The sequence below is a fragment of the Balaenoptera musculus genome, chromosome 4 (genome assembly GCF_009873245.2).
Source record: "Balaenoptera musculus isolate JJ_BM4_2016_0621 chromosome 4, mBalMus1.pri.v3, whole genome shotgun sequence".
Lineage (NCBI taxonomy): Eukaryota > Metazoa > Chordata > Mammalia > Artiodactyla > Balaenopteridae > Balaenoptera > Balaenoptera musculus.
Window position 1 is genome coordinate 67,258,049 of NC_045788.1, and position 26,087 is coordinate 67,284,135.

General features: G+C 36.7%; 1 protein-coding gene across 2 annotated transcripts; it reads right to left on the bottom strand.

The window, feature by feature from the left end:
* Positions 1 to 1,028: 1,028 nt before the first annotated feature.
* Positions 1,029 to 21,231, bottom strand: TMEM207 (transmembrane protein 207). Of its 2 annotated transcripts, XM_036849579.1 has the most exons (6): positions 21,028 to 21,231; positions 19,128 to 19,165; positions 18,590 to 18,631; positions 13,358 to 13,402; positions 12,121 to 12,263; positions 1,029 to 4,067 (listed from the first exon to the last, which is right to left on the bottom strand). In XM_036849579.1, the coding sequence occupies exons 1-6, from the start codon at positions 21,100 to 21,102 to the stop codon at positions 3,931 to 3,933; spliced, it is 480 nt and encodes a 159-aa protein (XP_036705474.1). In that variant the 5' UTR covers positions 21,103 to 21,231; the 3' UTR covers positions 1,029 to 3,930. The 2 variants fall into 2 exon arrangements, with proteins under 2 accessions (XP_036705474.1, XP_036705475.1); XM_036849580.1 differs by lacking the exon at positions 18,590 to 18,631.
* Positions 21,232 to 26,087: the final 4,856 nt, after the last annotated feature.

Consider the following 26,087-nt stretch of genomic DNA (forward strand, 5'->3'; position numbering starts at 1 on the left):
ATGGAAACTCTAGTATCATGAAAAATAATACTAACAAAGTTTATCAGAGAAATACATCCAGAACCTTGTACAATACTTGACATACAGCAGTCATTCAGTAAGTATTTCTAAGACATTAAATTAAAATGTGACTTGTGATATTTGATAAAAAATCTTTGTCAGAAAATTTCTCTGAAAACAAACTATTTTCTCTCAACCCTACCCACCCGCTTACAGCCTATTCTCCACACTTCTTCCCCAGCCCCCAAAAGTAAACCAACCAACCACACACCAAGCATGAACTTTGCTTAGACTTGCACTGACACATAAAATTCAAGTCACTTAAAAATGAATTCTGATGGCTTCAACCCTGACTTTCACTAATGTCTTCATCAAACTCCAGCTGCTGAATCACTAGCCCTGTTTCCAGATGTGAAACAGGGCTACTGTGTTATACTTTTCTATGTGTTAATTATAACCTCTGCCTGTTCTGTAACTGGAATGGATTTTAACATACGTAGCTTATAGGATATGACCAAAATCTCTTTTGTTAGAGTTACTTATTTGAAATAAATGTAATTATAACCCACATTCTCTGATGTTTATTTCTATAACCACTTTTGAAGATAAAAGATCATAGTGAAAAAATACTTGTGACAGGAATTAAAAGATCAAAATAGTCTCTAGTTTTGTCTAATTAGCTAAGGTACTAATTAGCTATGTACCTTGAGTAGTCAATTATGTTTCCAAAGCCCATTTTTCTCATCTATTAAATGAAGGCAGTGTTTTGTGCTTTTTTAAAATAGAATTTTGCTGAGATTTTCAATTATAAAAGTAATGTACACATGTTATTGAGCAATTAGAAAAATCCAAAAAAGTGAATAAAAAACAAAATCACCTGTAGCCCCACCACCTAAAGACACTTATGTTTAACATTTTTCCTTGTGATATGATTTCCTCTGTTTGTTTGCAACTGAAAAGTATAAATCTGCCAAACCTTTATTTGTGTAACTTTATTTTTATTAAAGTAACACTTGCATTCAGTTTTAAAAGTCAAATAGTACTATAGGCTCATGATGAAAATCAACACATCTCTGCTCTACCTGTTCCCACACAGCATTATCTCCAAATATTACTTCTTGAGGAAATAATTTTCAACTCTTTGGCATTTTGTTTCAGATATTTATGATATTTCCACATGATGTACTTTACTACTATTTCTTGATTTTTAAAAAAATTTAGATATTATTCATTGATTCCACACAATCTGAGATTAGGATATACTTTCTAACCCTAACCCACCTCCCCTCATCCAAACTTTCCTCCTCTGCCTACACTGTCAATATGAATAACCCTCATTTTATAATTCAACATCAATTATTTACATTATTCACAACTTAACCATTTGGGCCGTTAATCCAACTTTTGTTTTTCATAGATTTATAATCACCTTGTTTTTTCAGTTTCTTCACTTTCTATTTACCAATCGTTAGTTTATCACCACATTTTCATTACAGATTTTTCCTTAATCTTACCTCTTATTCTCCTATAGCTATTCACTGTCATGTTCTGACTGGAACTGGCTCTTCTCTAGGCTGCTTCAATGCTATCTTCCTGTAGATGAAGTTCATCATCATTCCCAAAATTCTCTTCACCTCTCTTGCCTCTAACTCTTGGGCATTTCTGCATTGGTACAGCAGGAATTTGCTTGATTATTCTGTTTCTTTCCATAAGTCCTTTAGCATAGCGGAGAAACTTGAAACCCCAGTCAGTTATGATTTATCTATCTTTATCTATCTTAGACATCTTTCCATGTACTAAAACTTGTTGCTAATTTTCTTCATCATCTTCTTGCCACTCTCTTTGTTCTTGTGAATTCAAAAGCCCTTTTACTCCTTTACTATAATCTTCATGGGTTTAAGAAGAGAATGGATATGTTCAATCTACCATGTATAACTTAAAGTTATACAGCACTGTCAGCTGTCCCTGGCTCTTAGCCACAGTCACTTTTGTAAGGCTTCATTCCCGTCAAATTCCTGTCCAGTTATTTTTGGAAATTTCGAGAACTAGTGAGCTTTCCTTATAAAATTGTTTGAATACATACTAAGTGCCAGGCTGCTTTAGAGGCTTGGGATATAAATTAGTGTATGACACAAAGATCCCTCCCTTCATGGATTTATGTTCTAGCAAGGGAAGGCCGACAGCAGATTATAAACAGAATTTTACTATGCAGTATAGTAGAAGATGATAAGTAGAAGACAATAGATGTTATGGGAAAAGGAGTAGTGTACCTGAGACAAGGAGGTGAAAGTGCTAGGGTTGGGAGAAATTGCAATTTAAAGTAGGGTAATCAGGGCAGACCTCACTGAAAAAGTGACTTTCAAACAAAGATTTACAGGAGGTGAAGGCGTGAAGCAATGTTGATATCCGGGAGAAGAGTTTTGCAGGCAAAAGGAACAGAAAGCGCTAAGGCAGGAAAGGTCAGATGGGGGTCAGGTACAGCCTGGCAGGTTTGAGGGCAGGGTTCCTGGAGCAAATGAGTAAGGGCGAGAGTCACTAGAAAGGAGAACTGAGAGGCATATGGATCCTCTAGGGCCATGTGTCGAGGACTTTTGTCATTTTCTGAGTGAGATGTGTTGTCATTGGAGTTTAGTTAAGGAACATGATCCTCCTTATGCTATAAGAAATGCTACTCTAGTTACTGTGTTGGAAACAGAATATAGGAGGGCAAAGCTGGGAGCAAACAGACCCATTTAGATGCTATTACAGTAATCCAGGGAAGAACTGACAGTACATGGCTCACACCAGAGATGGAGTAAGAAATGTTTAGAATCTAGAACTGTTCTGAAGGTAGAGCCAAGCTAAGGCATTTCCTGATGTAGGAAGTCACATAAACGGAAAATTCAAGGCTCAAGTTATTTGGTCTGAGCACCTGGAAGGTTGCTATTACCATCAATTGAGATAGGGAAGGTTTGGATAAACATGTTTGGGAAGAAATTAGGAGATAAGCTTGGTCAAAGTTAAATTTGAAAGGTATATTAGACTAACAAGTGAAGATGTCAACCGTTCCGTTCAACAAAGACCATATGGCGTCTGCCATGGATGTCTTTTCTGGACCCCTTGCTCATGGCCACTGCAAAAATGTCACTTGATGATATCTCACTGCTACTTCTGTAGGTAGAGTCCTCAATGGGAATACTGATATCTATGCCAAGGGTTCTTACCATGGTTTGCTAAGAAATGTCAAGTCTTGAGGCACCGGTCTTGGGCTCTGGAGTCTGCACTCACTCATATAAAATGGGAGCCTCTGCTTCTCCACACTGTGGGATTACATGTGCCTCACAGCTTAAGTGGTCTCCTTCAGCTTCAATCAACACTTTCTCCCTTCTCAGACTGTGACATACAACTCCTTGAACTTTTAATCTTCCTCTTCATTCATCCTTCACCCTTCAACTCCAAATGGTCCTTCTTCCTACTCTCTCCCCTCACCCTAATTCAAATATTCTCTTTCTGGTTCTGGGTCTGGACATGTATGCATCTCTATTTGGGTCACTGTTAAATTATGATAATTTTATTCACTCCGTACTAGGGAAGAGGTCAAATTAAAATAGAGATTGAGGCAGAAAAATTTGTGATGTGTACGACAGCGGAATCCTAAACTTAATGGAAGCCACTCCTTGAGTTAAGTACTGCCTATTTGAGTACATGGAGAAACTTGATTAGGAGCATAAAAGTATAAAGCAGCAGTGACATACCAAGAGTCCACTAATTTACTACGGAAACATCTCCATGCCCCAAATTCTTTTCCTACATTCATGCTTTTGTCTATTTGTCCTTTTTTAGACTACATTAATTGATCTTTAGGAATTCCCACTAAATGAAAGAACTGTTCTTAAATTTTATGTTTTGGAATTAAAAATATTTCTAATAGTTTCAATTAATCATCCAGATCTAAAATCGGCTTGATTTTAGAATTTTTTCATATGGAGGTGGGGGGCCTAAAGCACCAAAACATGGAACATGATACAGTTCAGGATTTTGAGTTTGAAGGTGCATTCCAACAGTTGGATTCACAGCTGCTTCTGTCCCTGGAAAGAGAAAGGTGGAGACATAATCTTTCTAGTCAGCATAAAACGGAAGCACATGAACTGCCTAATAAAATCTGGCATTTCTTGGATCACTGGAGCAACAGAAAATTGTTTTTTCCCTTGAGAAAAAATTTACAACCATATCACTCTCTGCCATGATAGTTTTAGTCATTACAGCAAGAAAATTTGCTCTCATGAACCGATTAGACCATCATTGACTAAGTCATCAAGAAGCATCTACAACTTAACAGCTGAAACTAGAAGAAATATCCCTTTTGGAAGATCAGAAGACAAGATTCCTGTAAACATTAATGGCATTTTAGCTAATGCTTCCATCATGAGATATGCGAATATCACTAGAAACGTTAAAGTATTACCTCTGAACTTCATTATTTTATATGTATGCTCTGTAAACTGCAACTAACACAATTAATTAATTTCAACATCTCTATGATGAATAGTAAAAATATCAAGTTGTGAAAAGTTTGCAATTAAAGTACACACATGCAAAAATGAAAGGCACTCTCAAATTTTAAATTTTGAAATCAAAGCTCTTGACTTTAGATTATGCACACTACAAGCCATTAAATATCAAAAAACAAACATTTTCTTCCTTAAACTGATCACCTTGAGAGATCATGTACTTATTCCAATAGTTCTTTGGGAAGTCTTCTATTAGTATTGGCTTGAAAGACTGTTTTTGAGTTACACAGGAAGTCAACAGTAATATTTTATAGCCATTTCTCTCTTTATATTTTTTCTTTTATTCACAGGGGTATTTACCTTTCTGGGAATGATTTGGCTTCTTTTTCCCAAAACAATAATAACAACCATAAATTCACCTTTAAAAAAGAAACTACACCCTTAAACTAAATCTGGCCCTTTGACTGTTTTTGTATATTAAATTGAAATAGCACAAACATGTTCATTCATTTGCATATTGTCTCTGGCTGCTTTTTCTACTATAATTGCAGAAGTGAGTCGTCCACACAGAGACCATACGCTTGCAAAGTCAAACATATTTTGGCCTTTAATATAAAAAATGTGCTGACCTCTTTCTTAAAGGATTAAGATTCAATACCATTGAGAAGATTCCAAAGAACATGCCACAATTATTAAAATGATTCCAAGTGTAGTTACATATTAGGCAATAGCTGCTTCACTGGAATCCATATGTAGATTACTCAAAATTATTACTATGGAGTGCATTCTATTTATTTAGAACCATGAATTTCCATAGTATAATAATTCAAATATTATTATACTATGTGAAGGGTGGGGTCATATTTAGAATATAAATCTCACCTCCTGGTTCAACACTTTTCTTAAGGGGTTATTTATTTAATTGAATAATCTACTCCTAGGTCATTACACAATTTTTTACACCTCAGTTTGCTGTTGTGCCATAAAAATCTAGTGATGGTATCTACATCTATAAAAACAAGGCTAAATGAATGTAAAGTGCTTAAAACAAAGCCTGACACATATTAAAATTGATTGTCACTATTATTAGTAGTGATAATAGTATTAGCATTACTACTATATAGCAAGAACTGTACTATGCTAGGAGTATGATGCATTTTCTTTTATTTACAATAGTATTTCCCAAACTATCCTATCTTAATGGTTAAATAATGATTTAATCATTATCCTTACTAATGTTACAACACAGAGATTACGAATGAAAACTTTCTTGGAGCTAGAGCCTTGAATAGTTAGGAAGTTTAGGATGATGTAGGCTAAGTCCGAGGGTCTTGATAAAACAGAGTTAACACTGGCAAAGTGGACTTGACTCAGTACTTCCCTCCGTATGGATACCAGTAGTAAGTACTATCCATTTTCCAGATGAACTGCTCCTGGCATATCCAATACAAAGTCAGAGGTCATTTGGCTATCATTGTACCTGGAGTCGTTGACCAGATTGACTCGACACAATTATTAGCTCACATTTATTTCCACCACTACCATTATTAATATCATGCTCCAAGCAACAAGGTATTGACACTTGCTCTATGTGATAGAAAAGTTTTACTGTTATTTCCTTACTACAAATTTGCCCATTGCTCTTAAACTTGTGAAAAGCACAGGGCGTTCATTTGATAAACAGAACTAAGCTCAGAGAGCTTTTGTAAAATTGAACATATAACACTTTTCAATTTTTTTTCACAGCATGTTTACATACAATATCATGTGATTGTGAGGGGGACAGGTATTATTTTTATCTTTTGACAAATTAAGAACCTGAGAGAGCTCAGTTAAAAATGCCTACAAAAATCCTATGGTTCTGACAGAGCTGTTGGTAAAGATATTAGAGTTTGTTTTTTAATTTTGTAAAATACACTCACTGCCAAGTTTTTACAACCAGGTTTCAGATTCCCCAAGTCATTAAGAATCACTCCAATGGACTTAGCTTATTTTAACATGCCTGTCTTCCTCTTTCTGCTCTGTTCCCTTCTCTGTGTCATTCTGTTCTCTTACAGGGGGGTGGCTAAGATTGCCTGAATTTGAGTCACTATTCTACCATCTACTCTGTTGCTTAATCTCTAAGTGCCTTTGTTCCCTCATCTTTAATGTTCAGAATGTTAGTGAACCCCTCACGGAGTTGTAGGGAAGAATAAACGAGATGAGAGATGTCAAGGGTTAGCCCAGCGCATGACACATGAGTGCTCAATAAACGTGAGCCATTACTATTATCATGCCCGTGCATGACAGTGTATAAAGGAAATACTCTCATTCCTTTCCTACAATGAGTCCCAGAATATTTACATGAAGAACACAAAGTACATGAAAATGACATTTCAAAAAGGATCCTAAAATCAGACAGGATCCTGGGAGAGGGGAAGGTAGATGAGAGCAGAGTGTGTAAGGACCAGCTTTTTGCCTGACTCTGTCCAGTCCTCCTTCCCCTCTGCAAATTGGAGCACTCACATTTAATCATTGCTGGAAGACTAGTGTTTCTATTTGCCCTGAAATAAGAAAAAGGTAAGATTATTTCTGAAATTGCAGAAGAAATGGGGTCAGGGAGATTGGATAGTTGAAAGGCAGCATTATCAAGGAGATCAGGCCAAGGAGGAGCTCAGCCAGGATGAGTCCCAGGAGGGGCGTCTCTGTGGCTCTCACCTTGCTGTCTTCTCAGGAAAGGCATGGGACCTGCCTGCTGCCTCATCAGGGACCCAGCTCTGATCCACGTGAGGTAGGAAGAAAAGGATTCCATGTAGATTTTATAGTAACTTATTATTTTTTGTTAAAGCTTATCTTTTTTTAAGACAGATAATGGTTGGGACCCCTCTCCTAAGCTCTTAAATTCTCTCTTCTCTAATGAACACTAGATTTTTTTTCTGCTTCAAGCCTTTTGTTCTTCTGTCACCTCCTAAACCCCAAACTTCTTTCTCTTCATTATCTTTAAATGTCATATTCTTCGTAAATAAGGGCTTTCATTCAGCTTCACAACCTTATTTCCAATGAAAACTTATTTTCATCCATATTTTTGGTGAATTTGGAAAAAAAAATTGTTTTTAATAAATTTTAAAACTCCTCTGTCACGACTTATTTTTAAATACAAATTAAAAAAATAAAGCAATTAATCTAATAAACCCAAAACATTTTTTTTTTAAATCACTTGTATTTTCTACCTCTTCACCCTGCCTGTATAGACTTATAAAGTGGAGAGCATTGATCACAAATAATAGATATTTGGGATATGGATTTTTGTGTGAGAATTTTAATAATTTTCTCCTTTTCTTTTCCATCTTTACTAAAAATTTGCATACATCCTTTTAAAAAATCACTTTCTATGGTCCAATATGTGTTCTCATTCTCCATGTATACATTTGGGGAAAGAAAAAAGAAAATCTCCTATGTTTTCTGTTGAATTATCAGAAAGGAGGTTGTCCAAAGCATCATTAAAGTAGGAAATATAATGAGATAAGAAAGCTTTGAAACACTAAATTATTTTTACCCCTTAGATAGGTGCTAAAAAAAATGAATTATACCAGAACTGTTAGGCTCTGATGGTTGAGAGAAGAGAGCAAGAAGGTCTCAGAGACTACTTCATGGATGATCCCATTCAGAAAGATGGAGAGCACAGAATGGATCCCTTCTGGGCTTAGAGCAGAGATGGTAAGGGAAAACTGGATTCAGAAGATGAGCCGGGGGTAGGGGCAGGAAAATAACAGAAGAAGGAACTGTTTAGGAGACCCTGGACCTGGGTCCAAGAAGAGGAGGTGGGCCTGAAGAAGAAAAAATAGCATAATTTTAGGGCTTGTATAAAATAAATAGGTTTAATTTCTGCCTTTAAAATATCTCCAACTTCAAACTGTAAGTTCCTTCTCCTTTAGCTCTTCATTCTTCCCCTCCTCCTGCACTTTCTTGACCTTATTTTGGTCTTCCTCCTTCTCCTTTTTCTCCACCAATACCTCCCCTTCCTCCTTAACCTCCACAGGAATATCAGAGAGATTAATTCTCCTTTTATTGGTGCATAAAGAGCTTCATCATAACGTGTTATGACATGGAAACATAGATCCTATAAAAGGGGAAGGAAAACTGAGAGATCTGATCACCGAGCCAGCAGAGAACTGTGAAAAGGCATGATTCTTGGTCCAGGAGATGCTCTTGAGGTCTGGGTGTTTGGCTAAGATTCCTAGGGACCTTTCCCAGAGAGAAATCTCATCAGACACTGTGATGGGCTGGGCTGGCAAGGCTTTCCTTAAACACATTTTACAAGGATTCCCAAGCCAAGTGTTTCCCTTTCTCTCTTTAATATTTCTAATCAAGATAATTGCCTACCTGAGCCATGAAATATTGTCAGGAATTCCAAGTGAAAGAAATTTCATATTTTATATATTTCAACATCAGTGAAGTTCACTCCATTCCAGCCTCTGATAATCAGTCAAAATTCTCCTCTTTGCTCTTCTCAGTTGAGGGCAGCTTTCATGGGATCCTGGGGGTCAGACTTCTGACCCACAGGTCAGAAGAGCAGAGCTATTTCAACTAATATATTCAGCAAATAATGGGAATAACATGAAATAACTTTTGAAGAAATAAAACGAAGGTCTCGGAGGAATCTGAGGTTTATATATCAAATCTAGTCTCACCTTTAAGATGTTTTAAACGACTTATTTCTCATATTCTGTATTCAGGAGGGAAGGTCCTATCTGCCCCTTTGTGCTCAAGGGGTGGCAGGGAGTCCAGAAACCCTATATTCTAATATGTCACCAGTATTTTTCAAACGAGTTCTCATTTTCCTTTCCTGCTTCTGAACAGAGGCTATAGGGAAGACTCAGAAGTACAAACCCATAAGCTGCAGTGTAGACGGATGAATCCAGCAGTAGTGGACTCAGCTCTAAGCTGGGAGCACAAACTTTTTCAGGGCTGTGAAGGTAGAAGCTGTGGTTCGACCCTTACTTTCCTCTGTAGCCATAAAAAGATCCCGTAGTATTTCCCTCACTTCTCTTTTGGAGAGCACCTCCTTTTATGGAAATAGTAGGTAGGGAGGATCGTTTGTCTGGAGAAGTAAACGTGTAATGAGAATCCAGTGTGGAAAGGAAATCCAGTGTGGGTCTGGGTTTCAGACTACCTTAAAATATTGGTTCTCTAGAGTTTACTTCCAGAAATTACTAGCTAAGAAGAGGTGACTAGAGATCACAGAGAATACCACTTCCTAAATTACTCTTTTGTGTTTTGTTTTGGAGGGCAGAAACAGGAATGGCAAGAAGCACAGCTCTGAGAGCCATATCCACATCAAAGATGATGTGAATGGCTCTTCACTGCCTGTACAGCCACCCTGGGTTTCCATAGGACAGGATGGGAGGTGGACGGTGGGTGGGAGAACCCAACACTGATCTCAGCATAGGTGAGGATAAAAATAAACGCGAAGAGGCCACTGAGGTTGTATTCTCTGAGATGAATATCAACAGAAGTGAACTTGGTAATGCAATTTAAGCTGAGAAATAGTTAAATGTTCCTTGCGCAAAAGAAGAGCCAGAGCTATACCCGAGGGATTAGGGAGGAAAGGATAGAATGAGGAAGGGAATGAGGGAGGAAGTGAGGATTCTGGAGAGCAATACCTACCATCGCGGAATCACCCAATGGAAATGTCTGGAGGTTCAGGATATAGAGCCGTACTTAGTGTCCAGGGGTAATGTGGCTAAGCCATGTGTGCCCTGCCTAAATTTTCATTGTTCTCTACCCTCAATTCTGGACAATCTGTAGTTGGACTGCAGCAAAGATTTATGGGGTATATTTATACAGTAGAGTGAGAAAAGTAGATAACATCCTCTATCGGAAGTAAAAGCCACTTTTCTGAGTTGGTATTTAGGAATTAGAGATAATATCCGAGAAGCCCCTGACCTAGTGCCTAGTACTTGGTAGGTGTGAATTAAATTGTGAGATATATATATATATTCTAAACAATTTCTTCCTACATATTTTCTTCTGTCCATAATGACTTCAGGGTAATGTAGAGAATGTGACTCTAATGTAACTCACTGCACTCAGTGCTATTACATGCAGATTATTGAAGTACTATCTCAGTCTTGACTCCTTTTCTCACACTCATATGTGTTCAGGGAAATTCAGACAAATTCAAAAGCATGTATGTAAACCACCATCCAGGAAATACAAAAACATTAGATAAATGGGGATTTAACTGTGGCACATAAACTGCCTGAAAAGTTATAACAGTCTAACTGGGTAGCTTATTTACTGAAAATTAAAAACAAATTTTTTTATGCTTCAAGGCCATCTAGTGAAAGAGTCTCCCTCAGAATGAGAGAGGGCTGAAAAGACCACTGTGGATTTTCCTCTTTAGGAACTCAGGTCAAGTTGGAAGAAACATAATTGCATTTATTTATTAAATACCTCTTGTTAGATAAAGAAAAATAGACCAGTGTGACCATGTTGATCCCTTTGACTAACGTATTTTGTTAGAAGGTCAGTGACCCTATTTCCCTGTACGCTCAGTGGAAAGTGTTTTTGATTTTAGGAGAAAAAGCTATTTTCATTGGAGACTTTAATTATTCTTCCCCAAATAACCATTTCTCAAATTGACAATGTGTTTCCCTGTTAAATAATAACTTTTAAAAAAATCTAAGTACTGAATTTTGATATTAAAACATTTTAGTTTATTTTTACCCCACTTCCTATTTAGCTGTTAGTTTTCCCAGGACATCTCCTGCTCTGTTGAAAATCTTATGCTGATCCAAATTTCTGAAGGGCAGCTGTTAATCTCTACCAAGCACTCTTGAGGCAACTGTAGTATACAATGCAGTGCCTTAACTGGAAAGACTCATAACAGATGGTCTCTGGTTGAGGACACTGCTTAACATGAAGAAATAAACTATCAATTGTCACTTGCCAGAAATCAGAAAATTATCATTTCTCTATTTACAGCTGAGGCTGGCAATTACAAATAACTCAAGACCATACTTTCCTCCATTTCATACCTCTTAATGCAGACTGGAAAATAATAGGAAAGGCATGGCTTGGGGGGTGGGGTTTGGGAGAAGACAGGATCAGGATGCCGCCAGTATGTCTGGGGAGAAAGGACATGAGTATTGACACTCGCCTGTCCTATTCCAGTATTTCAGGCTCTGCAGTGGCAGCAGACAATCTGAAAATTGTTGTTCAATATTACTGAGGGTAAGTGAGACATGGAGAGCTTTGTAAATGAGACTATGAACACGGGGTAGGATAGATGGATATCAAAAGCCCAGAGATGCTCTTCTGTACCTTAAACCTTACCATTCACTTGGAGTGGCCAGCCCTGTGTATCTTTTCCCTTCTGCTTGTTGACTGAATGACATGTTTAGGTTCTATCCCCATACTCAACTCTGAGTCACTTCCCCAGGACACATTTTTTTTTTTTTTTCTTTTGGGGTCTTTTTCTTCTGAAGTTTTCTCATTTAGACTCTCTCCCCAGTGCATGCCTTTGAGTCTTCAATAAACCATGTCTTGTTCTATGTTTACAAATCTGCTTTTCATAGATTAGCTTTTCAACCCACACAAAACTATAAGGTTTCCAAAGAGGAAGTCTAGAAGTGTGTAGACAGCTTACCATAAACAGGGTCCAAGTCTCCAACAGCAAAAACAGCCATGGTGCGTCTTCGGGGACCATTTTGGAGTTTCCTCAGCCACCACTGGAGGCAGAAGAGCACTGCTCCACAGAGAAGAGCCACCAGGAAAATCAGCAGCAAGAACCTTATGGCAGAAGAAGAAGGGGAGGAGTGAGCTGGAGCATGGTGGGAAGTTAAGAGCTCCTGCTACTTCCCAGAAAGGGGCAAAAACTCAGCAAGACTGGATGCAAGCCATCTGGGAAGCCAAATTCCTTAAGCAATCCCCCACCACCACTCATACATTTTCACTGACTCTGGAATGTTCTCTGAGCTTAGAGGGGGTCAGTCTTGCCAGGTAATCTTAACTGTTTTCTCTTTAGAAATTGGAGAGTTGTTCAAAGGAGCAGCATCTTGATTCCTTAACTCATTCATCCATTATTCCTTCTATTCAGCCATCCATTCATTCATTCAACTAATACGTAAGTGACCAAATAGATTTTAGATGTTGGAGCTGGGGATTCACAGGTTGACAAGACAGGGTCTCTGTCTTTGAGGAGCTAACCATCTAATTGAGGGAACTGGTAATGTTTAGTTTTGAAAATACAGAAGCCAAGGTTTAGGAAGTTATAACAATCCTTTTTTGTCATATTCTGAATGGCTTTTAAGGTCAGAACTCAAATCAGTGGAGGAGTCATTTTGGGAGATTTCAAGATAAAGAACAATGATTTTACCTTTAAAAATATCCAATTTGGGAATAAACTATTATTCTTAAAAATAGTAAGTTCCCTGTCATAGGAAGTGTTTAAGTAAACACTGGCCAACAACCTGAAAGTGATGTTTCTGTTGATCTACATGAGCCCTAAAGTTTTCTTATGCTCTGTGATGTCATATTTTATCTCAATTATTTAGGAAAAGGAGTGTCATATACCACCAAAGGTTTTTTTTATTTTTTTAATTTATTTATTTATTAAATTAATTAATTAATTAATTAATTTTTGGCTGTGTTGGGTCTTCGTTTCTGTGCGAGGGCCTCTCTTGTTGCGGAGCACAGGCTCCAGACGCGCAGGCTCAGTAGTTGTGGCTCATGGGCCTAGTTGCTCTGCGGCATGTGGGATCTTCCCAGATCAGGGATAGAACCCGTGTCCCCTGCATTGGCAGGCGGATTCTCAACCACTGCGCCACCAGGGAAGCCCCATATACTACCAAAGGTTTTATAACACAAATTGAGGATGTCCTTACCAGATATACCAGCCACTTGTGTACTGATCTTTATAGTTTGTGCACCTGGTAATAAAGGAAGAGCAGTTAGTGCTGGACCTCTAGATGGACAAGGATTATTCTTCTGGACCATAGTATTTGTTCTGACCACACTTGTTTCCTCAACAATCACCTACTCACTGCACTCCCCATAATTAAACACATGTTTACTGAATGTCCACTTCATTTAAGGCACTGAGAATACAGGTAAATGTGAAACTGTCAGATATGTAAGCAGATAACTGCACTGTAATAGACTTGATTCTAGAGTTACAAATACTGTTGTGCATTGAGAAGGTAGTGACTAACTTTTCAGGGCTAACGTGTCATAGGTGTTAGGCATTAGGCAGATAACCATCGCAGTATTCTGTTTATTCAGAGACCTAGAGTTTTTCAAAATGCAAATTCTCCAGGGAAATTTCATAATCTCTATTATCCTTTAATATCTTGGTAAGGAGGATTTTACTAAACCAGGCCTGTAACCTGGTTGGAGAAAAAAAATTAGAATAAAAGGAAAATGGGTGTGTGTGGTCACACATACCATTTACCAAGGAGTTAGAAGTTGATCTTCCATTAGGATGGTTAAACCATTTTTGTATCTAGGCACAACTCAGTCATTCCTGGGTTTAGGTTAAAAAGATGTCACAAAAACAAAGTTCACAGTGTAATTTTCAGGAGGTTTAACTCCCCAGGGATAGATACTCAAGTGCTATTCATTCCAGAGACCCTCACTATATCAGACACGGGCACTAAATGTATGTTTGCTGATGGAACTTTTTCACACCTTGCTGTATGGGCCGCTGTTAAAGTATTGTAGCATTAAATAGTGGAAAACCATTCATCACAGCCTGATAAACTTCTGAGATGGAGCTGTGCTTAATCATGTCTTCTTCAGCCATTGCTAAAATAATACTTAGTACTTTTCAGCTTGAAAGCATTTTTAAATGTCAGCTAATTTATTGCTCCCAGCATCTCTAAAGAGGCAGTGTGTCATGTTTTTTATTATACTAGTCAGAAATGACTTTTTAAAATATGTGAAGTATCAACTTAAAAATTTTACCACAAACATTTAAGACAAACATCAGTCACCCAGATGACAAGACTTTTTTGTGTGTGTGCACCTAGAGCGTTTAACCAAGTACATAGGTACAAATGGCAGGGGGAAAAATGGCAGCTGAAGTATAAATTTCAAAAACATCCTAAAACAAGTGATCATCAATAAAGGATTATAAAGATAATTAATGGAACATCCTTATAAAGGAATATTACCCATTCATCAAAGAGAATATAGATTTATATTTATAATTAAATAAAATAATACAGAGAACTCAATTCTACTTTGTATATTTCCTTTTATGTAAATACAATGATTTCACTACATAGGTGTTATACAGTTAGTATGTATATATATATACCAAATTACTAACAATACTTGCTTCTCTTGAAGATGGTATTGTGAGGCACTTTATATTTTCAGTATTTCTATATTGTTTGAATTTTTATAATGTACATGCATCACCTTTGTAGTCATAAAATTTTTACATAGTATATTATAAATACAAAAAATCTTTAAAATGTAGTATGCCACTTTAAAGATGTATGTAAGGAAATTCTCCTGGTGTCCTGGCTCAATAAAACAGCTCAAGGTTCTTGGTTTTGAATCTTGAAATCTAAGCTTATGACCAGAAAAAAGTATGGATTCCTTTATCTTCCTCCATATATAAATCTCCGCTTCTCTTCTTTACATTTAAAAATAAACCATATACTTATTAAAATGTCAATTCTAAATATTAACTACCTTATATCATTTCTTTTTGACACTCAATAAGTGTCAATTATTGAGTGGCTCTTATTGAGCCACTCAATATTTTTTTCAAGTGCTAACAATTATCCAAACTTATTTACTTTACTTCCTTTTTCTGACCCTGTGCACACACTGGTGAAGTTACTGATATGCAATAAAATGGCCAGGAAGCAGTTAGCTGGAGAAATGCGAAGTGGTCATACAATTTCAAAACTGCAGGCTCCTTTGGTATCATTTATTTCACCTTTAGGATTTTGCACACTATGCAACAGACACTCACAGTGGGAAAGGAAATGGGGAGGTCACTACCTGACCAAAGAACTTAAACTAGAATAGAGGTCTTCTGACTCCACGTCCACTCCTTCTTCACCATTGTTTCCATGTCTTTCACAAGTTCAATTTTTAAACAGAAATTTTTTGAGTTCTTAAAAGAAATTAAAAGTGTCTGAACAGTATCAATATTTTAAATATTCAAATTTTAGGTGCAAGATCTTCAGTGTAGAAAAAGTTATTTACTCAGAGATTTACTTATGCTTGATCAAATTAGGATGAGGATGCCAAAAAGATTAAAAAAAATCCAGAAGTGAAAGCTGAATATAACATTTAAGGAAGACATTTCCAATCATCAGAGCTCTCTAGAAGTAGGTGTCGAAGGAGATAATTTCTGTCCCTTCCAGAACAACCAGTGCCCTACTTTGATGTATGGAGATAATTCCTGCTCTATAGGGATGGTTAAACTAGTTGATCTTAATTTTTTTTCTCAGTGCTGAGAATCTGTGGACCTAAGATTAATTGAAAATTCATTACTTTGATAAATAGAAGAAGAGTGCGAAGTTGTTTCATTGGCTTCTCTACTAGAATTATCCATAATTTCCTGTGCTGGGCATTCTTCTAAACCAGTTGTATAACTTCATATGAATTAACTCATTTTCAAACTTAAAATGCTATAAAGTGGGGTCACACTATTATAATCCTCACTTTACAGTTGAGACAATTCGGTCATAAAGAGGTTAAGTAACTTGTTCATGATAACATGGCTGGAAGTGGCAGAGACAGGCTTTAAACCCAAATGGTCTGGCTGTGGAGTTCATGTCTCTTACCACCATGCAGCATCGTAACTGGGGAGAGTAAAAGTCATCTCTAGCCTCATATTACTACGTGGACTACTGCCTGAATGGATTCAATATCCTGTGTTCCAAAATGCTTTAAGAAAATACTAAAAATACAAAAAAAAAAAAAATTAGAAATGAGAGCACAGAGAGTATCAGACAAAGAGAATAAACCAAGAGTGAGATCAGTTTGTAAACTGAATATAGTAAATCCCATATATAAAATTAGTACTGAACTCCAGATCTGGCTTAAGCTTTCTAGCAGTTAATAGGATGAAAGAGAGAATTGGTTATATAGTATCCTCTAAAATTAACAAAAACAGGCAGCATTATTCACCAAATGCACAACTATTCCAGCTATAGAAACGAAAGACAAATTCAAACTATGGGGCTTCATAAAGAGGCTGTCTTTAACAACAGAAACAATGTTTCTCACAGTACTCTTAGAATAAATGCAATAATAAATTTCATGGGTCCTTTTTGTAAAAATTACTCTTAACAGAAGCCAGAATGCAATTCAGCTACAATAATTTGGGGGAGGGATGGGTGCCAAACCATATCATCCAGAGACTAGTGGCCTGACCTAATTATTCTGGGGTGGGTAAATTGTACAGTACCCAGAAGGATGGATGGATTGTGTATCCCTAGGTATTTCACCAGGTGTGTAATTTTATCTAAATATTGGACATGCAGTGTGGATTTGTAGTGAAAATCCCAGGCTCAGGAATCAGTCATAGGCCCAGATGCAAGCTCTGCCTTTTACTTGTTTACTCTTGAGCAAAATACTTAACTTCCCCAAGCCAGGTAATATGGTAGACTATCATCAGCAATGTATTAATGCAATTAATTTACAGAATCCCATATGTGTATGATTTTATTTATGTTTTGTAAAATACCCTGTTTATGTACATACATGTACATCAGTGTACGTGGTTATTTCTGGGGAAGGGAAAAGATTAAAGGTGTAATTTTTCAGAGGGACTCTGACATGTTTGATTTCATACACTAAATTTCTTATAATATCTAAATTATACACAAAAAGTCTAGCAATGCATGGTTTATACTAAAAATGCTGTTATAAAAATAAATTGATCGGCAGCCGCATAGCACAGGGAGATCAGCTCCATGCTTTGTGACCACCTAGAGGGGTGGGATAGGGAGGGTGGGAGGGAGATGCAAGAGGGAGAAGATATGGGGATACATGTATATGTATAGCTGATTCACTTTGTTGTACAGCAGAAACGAACACACCATTGTAAGGCAATTATACTCCAATAAAGATGTTAAAATAAATAAATAAATAAATAAATTGATCGGGTTAGAGCAGAAAAAATTAGTCTTGTGCTGGAAAAAAAATGTAAATAGAACTAATAATAGATCCCACAAACACCTTCCTGTGGTGGCAAAATATTTGAAATATTGTGTCTGCCTTCAATATATTTACTTACCTTATCCGAGTTCTCCACAAAATCAGCCACTTTCTTGCCTTCTCTGTCTTAATTTTCTGTTAATTTGCATTATATTTGAGGTGGTTTCTTGTTTTTATTCAAAAGCAATTATATTAAATAATGACTGATATAACAGACATTTACATGCAAAATGATGTAGCCAAAAAGTTTGTACCTAAGTACTAATTTAAGTCCTGCGATTAATTTGTTACTATCTCTCTTTGGGCCTCAATTTCTTCACCCGAAAAAAAGGCCAGTAGCCTCAGTGACTCTAAAGTTAGCTTATAAAGTTCCTCAATACCATATTCTCCTGTCCTGTTGATTGGGGAATTAGATTCAACATTTCTGATCCTTTCCAATTATGAATTTCTTTATTCTATTGTTCTGGGTCAAAGGCAGAAGATGAAAGGGCAAGATGAGACAGCCATGAGGTCCAAAGTTAGGTAAGCACACCAATAGTCAAAAGTCCATTATGTCACCAACACCAGAAGACAGAGAAAAAAACAAGTCCAAAATCCATGCAAAGAAACAGCAATGGAGAGCCATGCAGTAGCTGAAAGAGTGGCACACGTTTAATAAGCAGATGATCAATAATGGGATGATCCATCAGAAATAGGTGAAGGATTCCAGGGCCAAGGAAAGCATCCCACCCAGCATGGCCTCGTAATCTGGAGACAATGCCCGGAGACCCCGGCCTTGAGTGTAACAGTCAATGATAATTAAAAACAGCTAGCTGGCAATGAGGGCTGCTCCCAGGAGAAGATAGGGCTTGGCAGAAGTGCTTTCTGACACTTGTACAAAGTCTCAGTACATTACAGTTATCGTTAATCATCAGCAGCTTTATTAATGGCACCTTCTTCCCATCTCCCGAATAGAATTCTGAGAAGAATTAAGCCTACAGTACGAAAAGTGAGAAAATAGTGTCAATTATTCACATAACATATCAAAAGCAGTTGGAAAGGTACACATAATACAGGTTAGATCTTTGGTAGTTTGCTTATATTTGAAACCAAATTATCCAGAAAATTGTCTCCCATCATCCCTGTGAGTTACACATGTGGATGGAGTCATAGAGGAAGTTATGATTCTTTCATGAACTTAAAGGACGCTTAAAACTTCAAGGGTGGAGAATGCAGTGAGCAAAAATACCTAGAAATCAACTAGGCCCCTTATTTGTTTAACAAAGCTGATCATAATGAAAGTGCATCTTTTCTGCTTTTAGAAAAATTGAGCCATTTGCATTTAAAAGCAATTTACTTTTTATTTTTCTTGCATGATCATAATGATCATTTGAAACTCATTTGGGGCTTCTCAAATGACTTGAGACATTTTTATTCTTTGAATTTTGAAAATGCTGAATAAAACCATGGGGCCTCTTGTTATTTACTTACATTTTGTTTTCTTCACATGGTGAGTCCAATAGCACCAACTGAAACACATGTTTAGAACAATGAAATCCAAACATCTCATGTCTAATCCTTTAATACAAACAGTGCCTAGAGACAATGCGGGTTTATATTATTTCATTTGTTTTTCTTTTTTAATTAAAAGCTCCGCAGCAGAGTCTATTGGTGCACAGAATTGTAATTGAAAAAAAATCTCTGGGTGGATTCTCCAGCTCAGCAGTGACAGGAGATATATACTGGGAGCCAGATTCCTATCCTACACACCGCCATAGGTGGGTGTGGAAACACTTTGTTTTTTCTATAGGCAGAGTTTGCTTTATCTAAAGAGCTTTTGTGCACCTTGCAGTTTTTCTTTGTTTTCACATATTAGCTAGAGGAAGGAGCTTCATTACTTGTGAATATTATTTTCACGCAAAGGAATCAAGTTCCCTACATGAAAACTGAAGTCCATTCTCTTAGCGTTAGTGGATATTAAATACATGCATGAAGGAGGGAGTGATTTTAACCTGCTCTAAGGCTAAGGTCAACCTAAGATCCATTGACATTCCTGTTGAGATTTACATTTTTCTCTTTATCAAAGAAGAGGGGAAAACTAATAACCTTGATTGCTTTGTTTTAAAAGACCCGAACCATAAGTATTCTAACACAATTATCTTAGTCCTCTGTGTCGAGCCTTATAGGTTACAATAACTCACGTCACACGGGAAAGAAAGTACTCCTATCTAGAGGACTTGCTTGTAGGTTTGTTTTTCTCTTGAACTGAGACCCTTTTCATGTACAATGAGAAAAATTGTTGAATATTATTTATATGTAGCCCTAAAAATTGTGTTGATAAGGTCAGTGAAGTATTTATTTTCCTGGACCCTACATACAAATATCAATACAAGTAAGAAGTTACAAAATTTAAAATCATAGACTTGGAAATTTTGTGTGAGATATGTTTTTTTTCCCTTAAGCCCAAACTCATCTTCTTCAGCACCTCATATTTATTACACCAAGTTTGTCTGGGCAAAGAGATTTGTGGAGTTGCTGATGGAGTCATGAATTGGCCATCAGAGAGCGTGGTAATGAACAATTTATAAGCACAGAAAATGAGTTGCACTCTCTTTTGCTAGAATGCTGCAAATAGACTTGCATACTAACTGAGAGGAAAATGAACGTTCAAATTTTGTCCATAAAGAAAGTTTATTTATGAGCAGATGAAATCATTTAGGATCCAGCTTAACAGATAAACAAATAAAGCCAGCATTTCACTTTCAAGTCACTTCCTTGAAACCCTAGCAAGAAGTACACAGTGTTACATTATTACCACCTCACTTCCAATGTCAGACTTTGGAGTTATCAAGAAATGGGGAGTGAAGTCTTAATATACTTCATACCTAAATCTTTCAGATATGCTGCATTCAAGAAACACAGATACAGAAATGCAGGGATTAGTCAGAATGAGATACTAGAGCAGAGGAATCAAAATAGACTCTAAGATGGTTCTGTCTGCACTGTTCAGCACTGAAAAACTGTTGAACCTCAAGTATGTCTTTGGGCAACAGTAAACATGTCTTAAATTAATCCTGCCACAGCATTTTATGTCAATAGCACTTCTGATTTTTAAAAATTTTACAGCATAACAAAGTTAAAAAAAATTTAATCACATCATATTTCAATAGCAATAGAACTAAATAAAGAAGACATAGGACTAAGGTCATAAACCATTTTGTTATCTGTATGTTTAACCAATATATATAATGTCATAAGATTCTGGTAACACATTCTTAAAGGAAATCTTCTAACTGTCAGAGTCATTGTTACCCAAACCACAAATCTATAACAAATCAGATCCTTAGAGTAGTAGCTTTGAAAATCTTTTCCCAGAAAGAGAGATGGTTACCTGGAATAGTGGCAAACACAAGATTCCTGTTTTTGAGACCACCGAAGTGACACTTAGAAGTCTGGATCTCGACATATCTTAAAGGACAACAGGCTCAAAGATAGTGGTTTGCTGCCTGTGTTTATCTCCGTCTTTCTCAGAACTTGTTAGCTTCTCTATAAGTTCTGCTTCCTGCCAGGGCACTCATTAATGCTGGCTCCTTGTGACTGGTAAAGTGCTGCCAGGAGCAGGAATTTTAGGTGCAAGCTCACAGGTACTGAAAGTTCAAGGATTTCAGTTTAAGCTCAGAACACTGATAATGTTTCTCAAACCCTTAAAAGCCAGGGTAATACATGCTGACCTGCAAAACTAGCTGGCTGCTGAAATAGCTTACAACATTCAAGTGAATGTTTTATTCCAGGGTACTTCTGGGTTGTTTGTTTGTTTGTTTGTTTTGTAGAATTTTTTTTTTGGAAAATTTATTAGTTTTCTTCCCTTTGTTGGTCCTCTTTGCTCTTCTTTTCCAATACATCATTTTCAGTCCCAGGTGTAACCCAACCTTGGGCATAAAGCTTTCCCTGTCTCATAATAATTGCAACTTACTTTTAAACAGAGTATATTTCAGTATTTATATAAATAAAACAACTCCAACACAACTGCCAACAAAAAAGTTACCAAAAATGTCTAAGGAAGTTCTGAAAAAGAACAATTAAAGAGGCACTAAATTACTATATATTAAGACATTATAAAAGTATAAAAATTTACAAAAATCGGTACTGACACATGTAAACAAAAAGATAGATGGAACAGAATAGAGTTCAGAAATAAATTAAAATACACATAGAGATTTATTTCAGCTACCATTTTATTTTATTTTATTTTTTTAACATCTTTATTGGAGTATAATTGCTTTACAATGGTGTGTTAGTTTCTGCTGTATAACAAAATGAATCAGCTATATGTATACCTATATCCCCATATCCCCTCCCTCTTGCATCTCCCTCCCACCCTCACTATCCCACCCCTCTAGGTGGTCACAAAGCACTAAGCTGATCTCCCTGTGCTATGTGCTGCTTCCCACTAGCGATCTATTTTACATTTGGTAGGGTATATATGTCAATTCCACTCTCTCACTTCATCCCAGCTTACCCTTCTGCCTCCCCGTGTCCTCAAGTCCATTCTCTACATCTGCGTCTTTATTCCTGTCCTACCCCTAGGTTCTTCAGACCATTTTCTTTTTTTAGATTCCATGTATATGTGTTAGCATATGGTATTTGTTTTTCTCTTTCTGACTTGCTTCACTCTGAATGACAGTCTCTAGGTCCATCCACCTCAATACAGATAAATCAATTTCATTTATTTTTATGGCTGAGTAATATTCCATTTTATATATGTGCCATGTCTTCTTTATCCATTCATCTGCTGATGGACACTTACGTTGCTTCCATGTCCTGGCTATTTTATATAGAGCTGCAATGAACATTGTGGTACATGTATCTTTTTGAATTATGGTTTTCTCAGGTACATATACCCAGTAGTGGGATTGTTGGGTCATATGGTAGTTCTATTTTTAGTTTTTAAGGAACCTCCATACTGTTTTCCATAGTGGCTGTATCAATTTACATTCCCACCAACAGTGCAAGAGGGTTCCCTTTTCTCCACACCCTCTCCAGCATTTACTGTTTGTAGATTTTTTGATGATGGCCATTCTGATGGTGTGAAGTGATACCTCATTGTAGTTTTGATTTGCATTTCTCTAATGATTAATGATGTTGAGCATCCTTTCATGTGTTTGTTGGCAATCTGTATATCTTCTTTGCAGAAATGTCTGTTTAGGTCTTCTGCCCATTTTTGGATTGGGTTGTTTGCTTTCTGATTTTGAGCTGCATTAGCTGATTGTATATTTTGGAGATTAATCTTTTGTCAGTTGCTTCACTTGCAAATATTATCTCCCATTCTGAGATTTGCATTATTGTCTTGTTTATGGTTTCCTTTGCTGTGCAAAAGCTTTTAAGTTTCATTAGGTCCCATTTGTTTATTTTTGTTTTTATTTCTATTTCTCTGTGAGGTGGGTCAAAAGGATCTTGTTTTAATTTATGTCACAGAGTGTTCTGCCTATGTTTTCCTCTAAGAGTTTTATAGTGTCTGGCCTTACATTTAGGTCTTTAATCCATTTTGAGTTTATTTTTCTGTATGGTGTTAGGGAGTATTCTAATTTCATTCTTTTACATGTAGCTGTCCAGTTTTCCCTGCACCACTTATTGAAGAGGCTGTCTTTTCTCCATTGTATATTCTTGCCTCCTTTATCAAACATAAGGTGACCATATTTATGTGGGTTTATCTCTGGGCTTTCCATCCTGGTCCATTGATCTATATTTCTGTTTTTGTGCCAGTACCATACTGTCTTGATTACTGTAGCTTTGTAGTATAGTCTAAAGCCAGGGTGCCTGATTCCTCCAGCTCCGTTTTTCTTTCTCAAGATTGCTTTGGCTCTTTGAGGTCTTTTGTTTTTCCATACAAATTGTGAAATTTTTTGTTCTAGTTCTGTGAAAAATGCCATTGGTAGTTTGACAGGGATTGCATTGAATCTATAGATTGCTTTGGGTAGTATAGTCATTTTCACAATGTTGATTCTTCCAATCCGAGAACATGATATATCTCTCCATCTGTTTGTATCATCTTTTTTTAAATTAATGAATTTATTTATTTATTTATTTTTGGCTGTTTTGGGTCTTCTGTGCGAGGGCTTTCTCCAGTTGCGGCAAGCGGGGGCCACTCTTCATCGTGGTGCGCGGGCCTCTCCCTGTCACGGCCTCTCTATTGCGGAGCACAGGCTCCAGACGCGCAGGCTCAGTAGTTGTGGATCACAGGCCTAGTTGCTCTGCGGCATGTGGGATCCTCCCAGACCAGGGCTCGAACCCATGTCCCCTGCATTGGCAGGCAGACTCTCAACCACTCTGCCACTAGGGAAGCCCCCTGTTTGTATCATCTTTAATTTCTTTCATCAGTGTCATAGTTTTCTGTATACAGGTCTTTTGTCTCCTTAGGTAGATTTATTCCTAGGTATTTTATTCTTTTTGTTGCAATGGTAAATGGGAGTGTTTCCTAAATTTCTCTTTCAGATTTTTCATCATTAGTGTATAGGAATGCAAGTGATTTCTGTCCATTAATTTTGTATCCTGCTACTGTACCAAATTCATTGATTAGCTCTACTAGTTTTCTCATAGCATCTTTAGGATTCTCTATGTATAGTATCATGTCATCTGCAGACAGTCACAGTTTTACTTCTTCTGTTCCAATTTGGATTCCTTTATTTCTTTTTCTTCTCTGATTCCTGTGGCTAAAACTTCCAAAACTATGTTGCATAATAGTGGTGAGAGTGGACAACCTTGTCTTGTTCCTGATCTTAGTGGAAATGGTTTCAGTTTTCCACCATTGAGAACGATGTTGGCTGTGGGTTTGTCATATATGGTCTTTACTATGTTGACGTAGCTTCCCTCTATAACTACTTTCTGGAGGGTTTTTATCATAAATGTGTGCTGAATTTTGTCAAAAGCTTTTTCTGCATCTATTGAGATTATCATATGTTTTTTATCCTTCAATTTCTTAATATGGTTTATCACATTGATTGATTTGCATATATTGAAGAATCCTTGTATTCCTGGGATAAACCCCACTTGATCACAGTGTATGATCCTTTCAATGTGCTGTTGGATTCTGTTTGCTAGTATTTTGTTGAGGATTTTTGCATCTATGTTCATCAGTGATATTGACCTGTAGTTTTCTTTTGTTGTGACATCTTTGTCTGGTTTTGGTATCAGGGTGATGGTGGCCTCATAGAATGAGTTTGGGAGTGTTCCTTCCTCTGCAATTTTTTGGAAGAGTTTGAGAAGGATAGGTGTTAGGTCTTCTCTAAATGCTTGTTAGAATTCACCTGTGAAACTATCTGTCCTGGGCTTTTGTTTTTTGGCAGATTTTTAATCAAAGTTTCAATTTCAGTGCTTGTGATTGGTCCGTTTATATTTTCTATTTCTTCCTGGTTCAGTCTCGGGAGGTTGTGCTTTTCTAAGAATTTGTGCATTTCTTCCAGGTTGTCCATTTTATTGGCATATAGTTGCTTATAGTAATCTCTCATGACCCTTTATATTTCTGAAGTGTCAGTTGTTACTTCTCCTTTTTCATTTCTAATTCTATTGATTTGAGTGTTCTCCCTTTTTTTCATGATGAGTCTGGCTAATGGTTTATCGATTTTGTTATCTTCTCAAAGAACCAGCTTTTAGTTTTACTGATGTTTACTATTGTTTCCTTCAGTTATTTTTCATTTATTTCTGATATGATGTTTATGATTTCTTTCCTTCTGCTAACTTTGGGTTTTTTCTGTTCTTCTTTCTCTAATTGCTTTAGGTGCAAGGTTAGGTTGTTTATTTGAGATTTTTCTTGTTTCTTGAGGTAGGATTGTATTGCTATAAACTTCTCTCTTGGAGCTGCTTTTGCTGCATCCCATATGTTTTGGGTCTTCGTGATTTCACTGTCATTTGTTTCTAGGTATTTTTTGATTTCCTTTTTGATTTCTTCAGTGATCTCTTGGTTATTTAGTAGCATATTGTTTAACCTCCATGTGTTTGTATTTTTTACAGATTTTTTCCTGTAATTGATATCTAGTCTCATAGTGGTGTGGTTGGAAAAAATACTTGCTACTATTTCAATATTCTTAAATTTACCAGGCTTGATTTGTGAACCAAGATATGATCTATCCTGGATAATATTCCATGAGCACTTGAGAAGAAGTGTATTCTGTTGTTTTTGGATGGAATGTCCTATAAATATCAATTAAGTCCATCTTGTTTAATGTGTCATTTAAAGCTTGTGTTTTCTTATTTATTTTCATTTTGGATGATCTGTCCATTGGTGAAAGTGGGGTGTTAAAGTCCCCTACTATGATTGTGTTACTGTCAATTTCCCCTTTTTTGGCTGTTAGCATTTGCCTTTTGTATTGAGGTGCTCCTATGTTGGATGCATAAATAGTAACAATTTTTATATCTTCTTCTTGTATTGATCCCTTGATCATTATGTAGTGTCCT

What these genes read in the sequence shown, in the direction of transcription:
- TMEM207 (XM_036849579.1), bottom strand. Translation starts at nt 21,102, where the DNA reads ATGTCGAGATCCAGACTTCTAAGTGTCACTTCGGTGGTCTCAAAAACA. An exon ending in CCATGTGAAGAAAACAAAAT is followed by an intron (nt 18,632 to 19,127) that starts GTAAGTAAATAA and finishes TTCGTACTGTAG; the next exon opens with GCTTAATTCTTCTCAGAATT. An exon ending in ATTCGGGAGATGGGAAGAAG is followed by an intron (nt 13,403 to 18,589) that starts GTGCCATTAATA and finishes CTTTATTACCAG; the next exon opens with GTGCACAAACTATAAAGATC.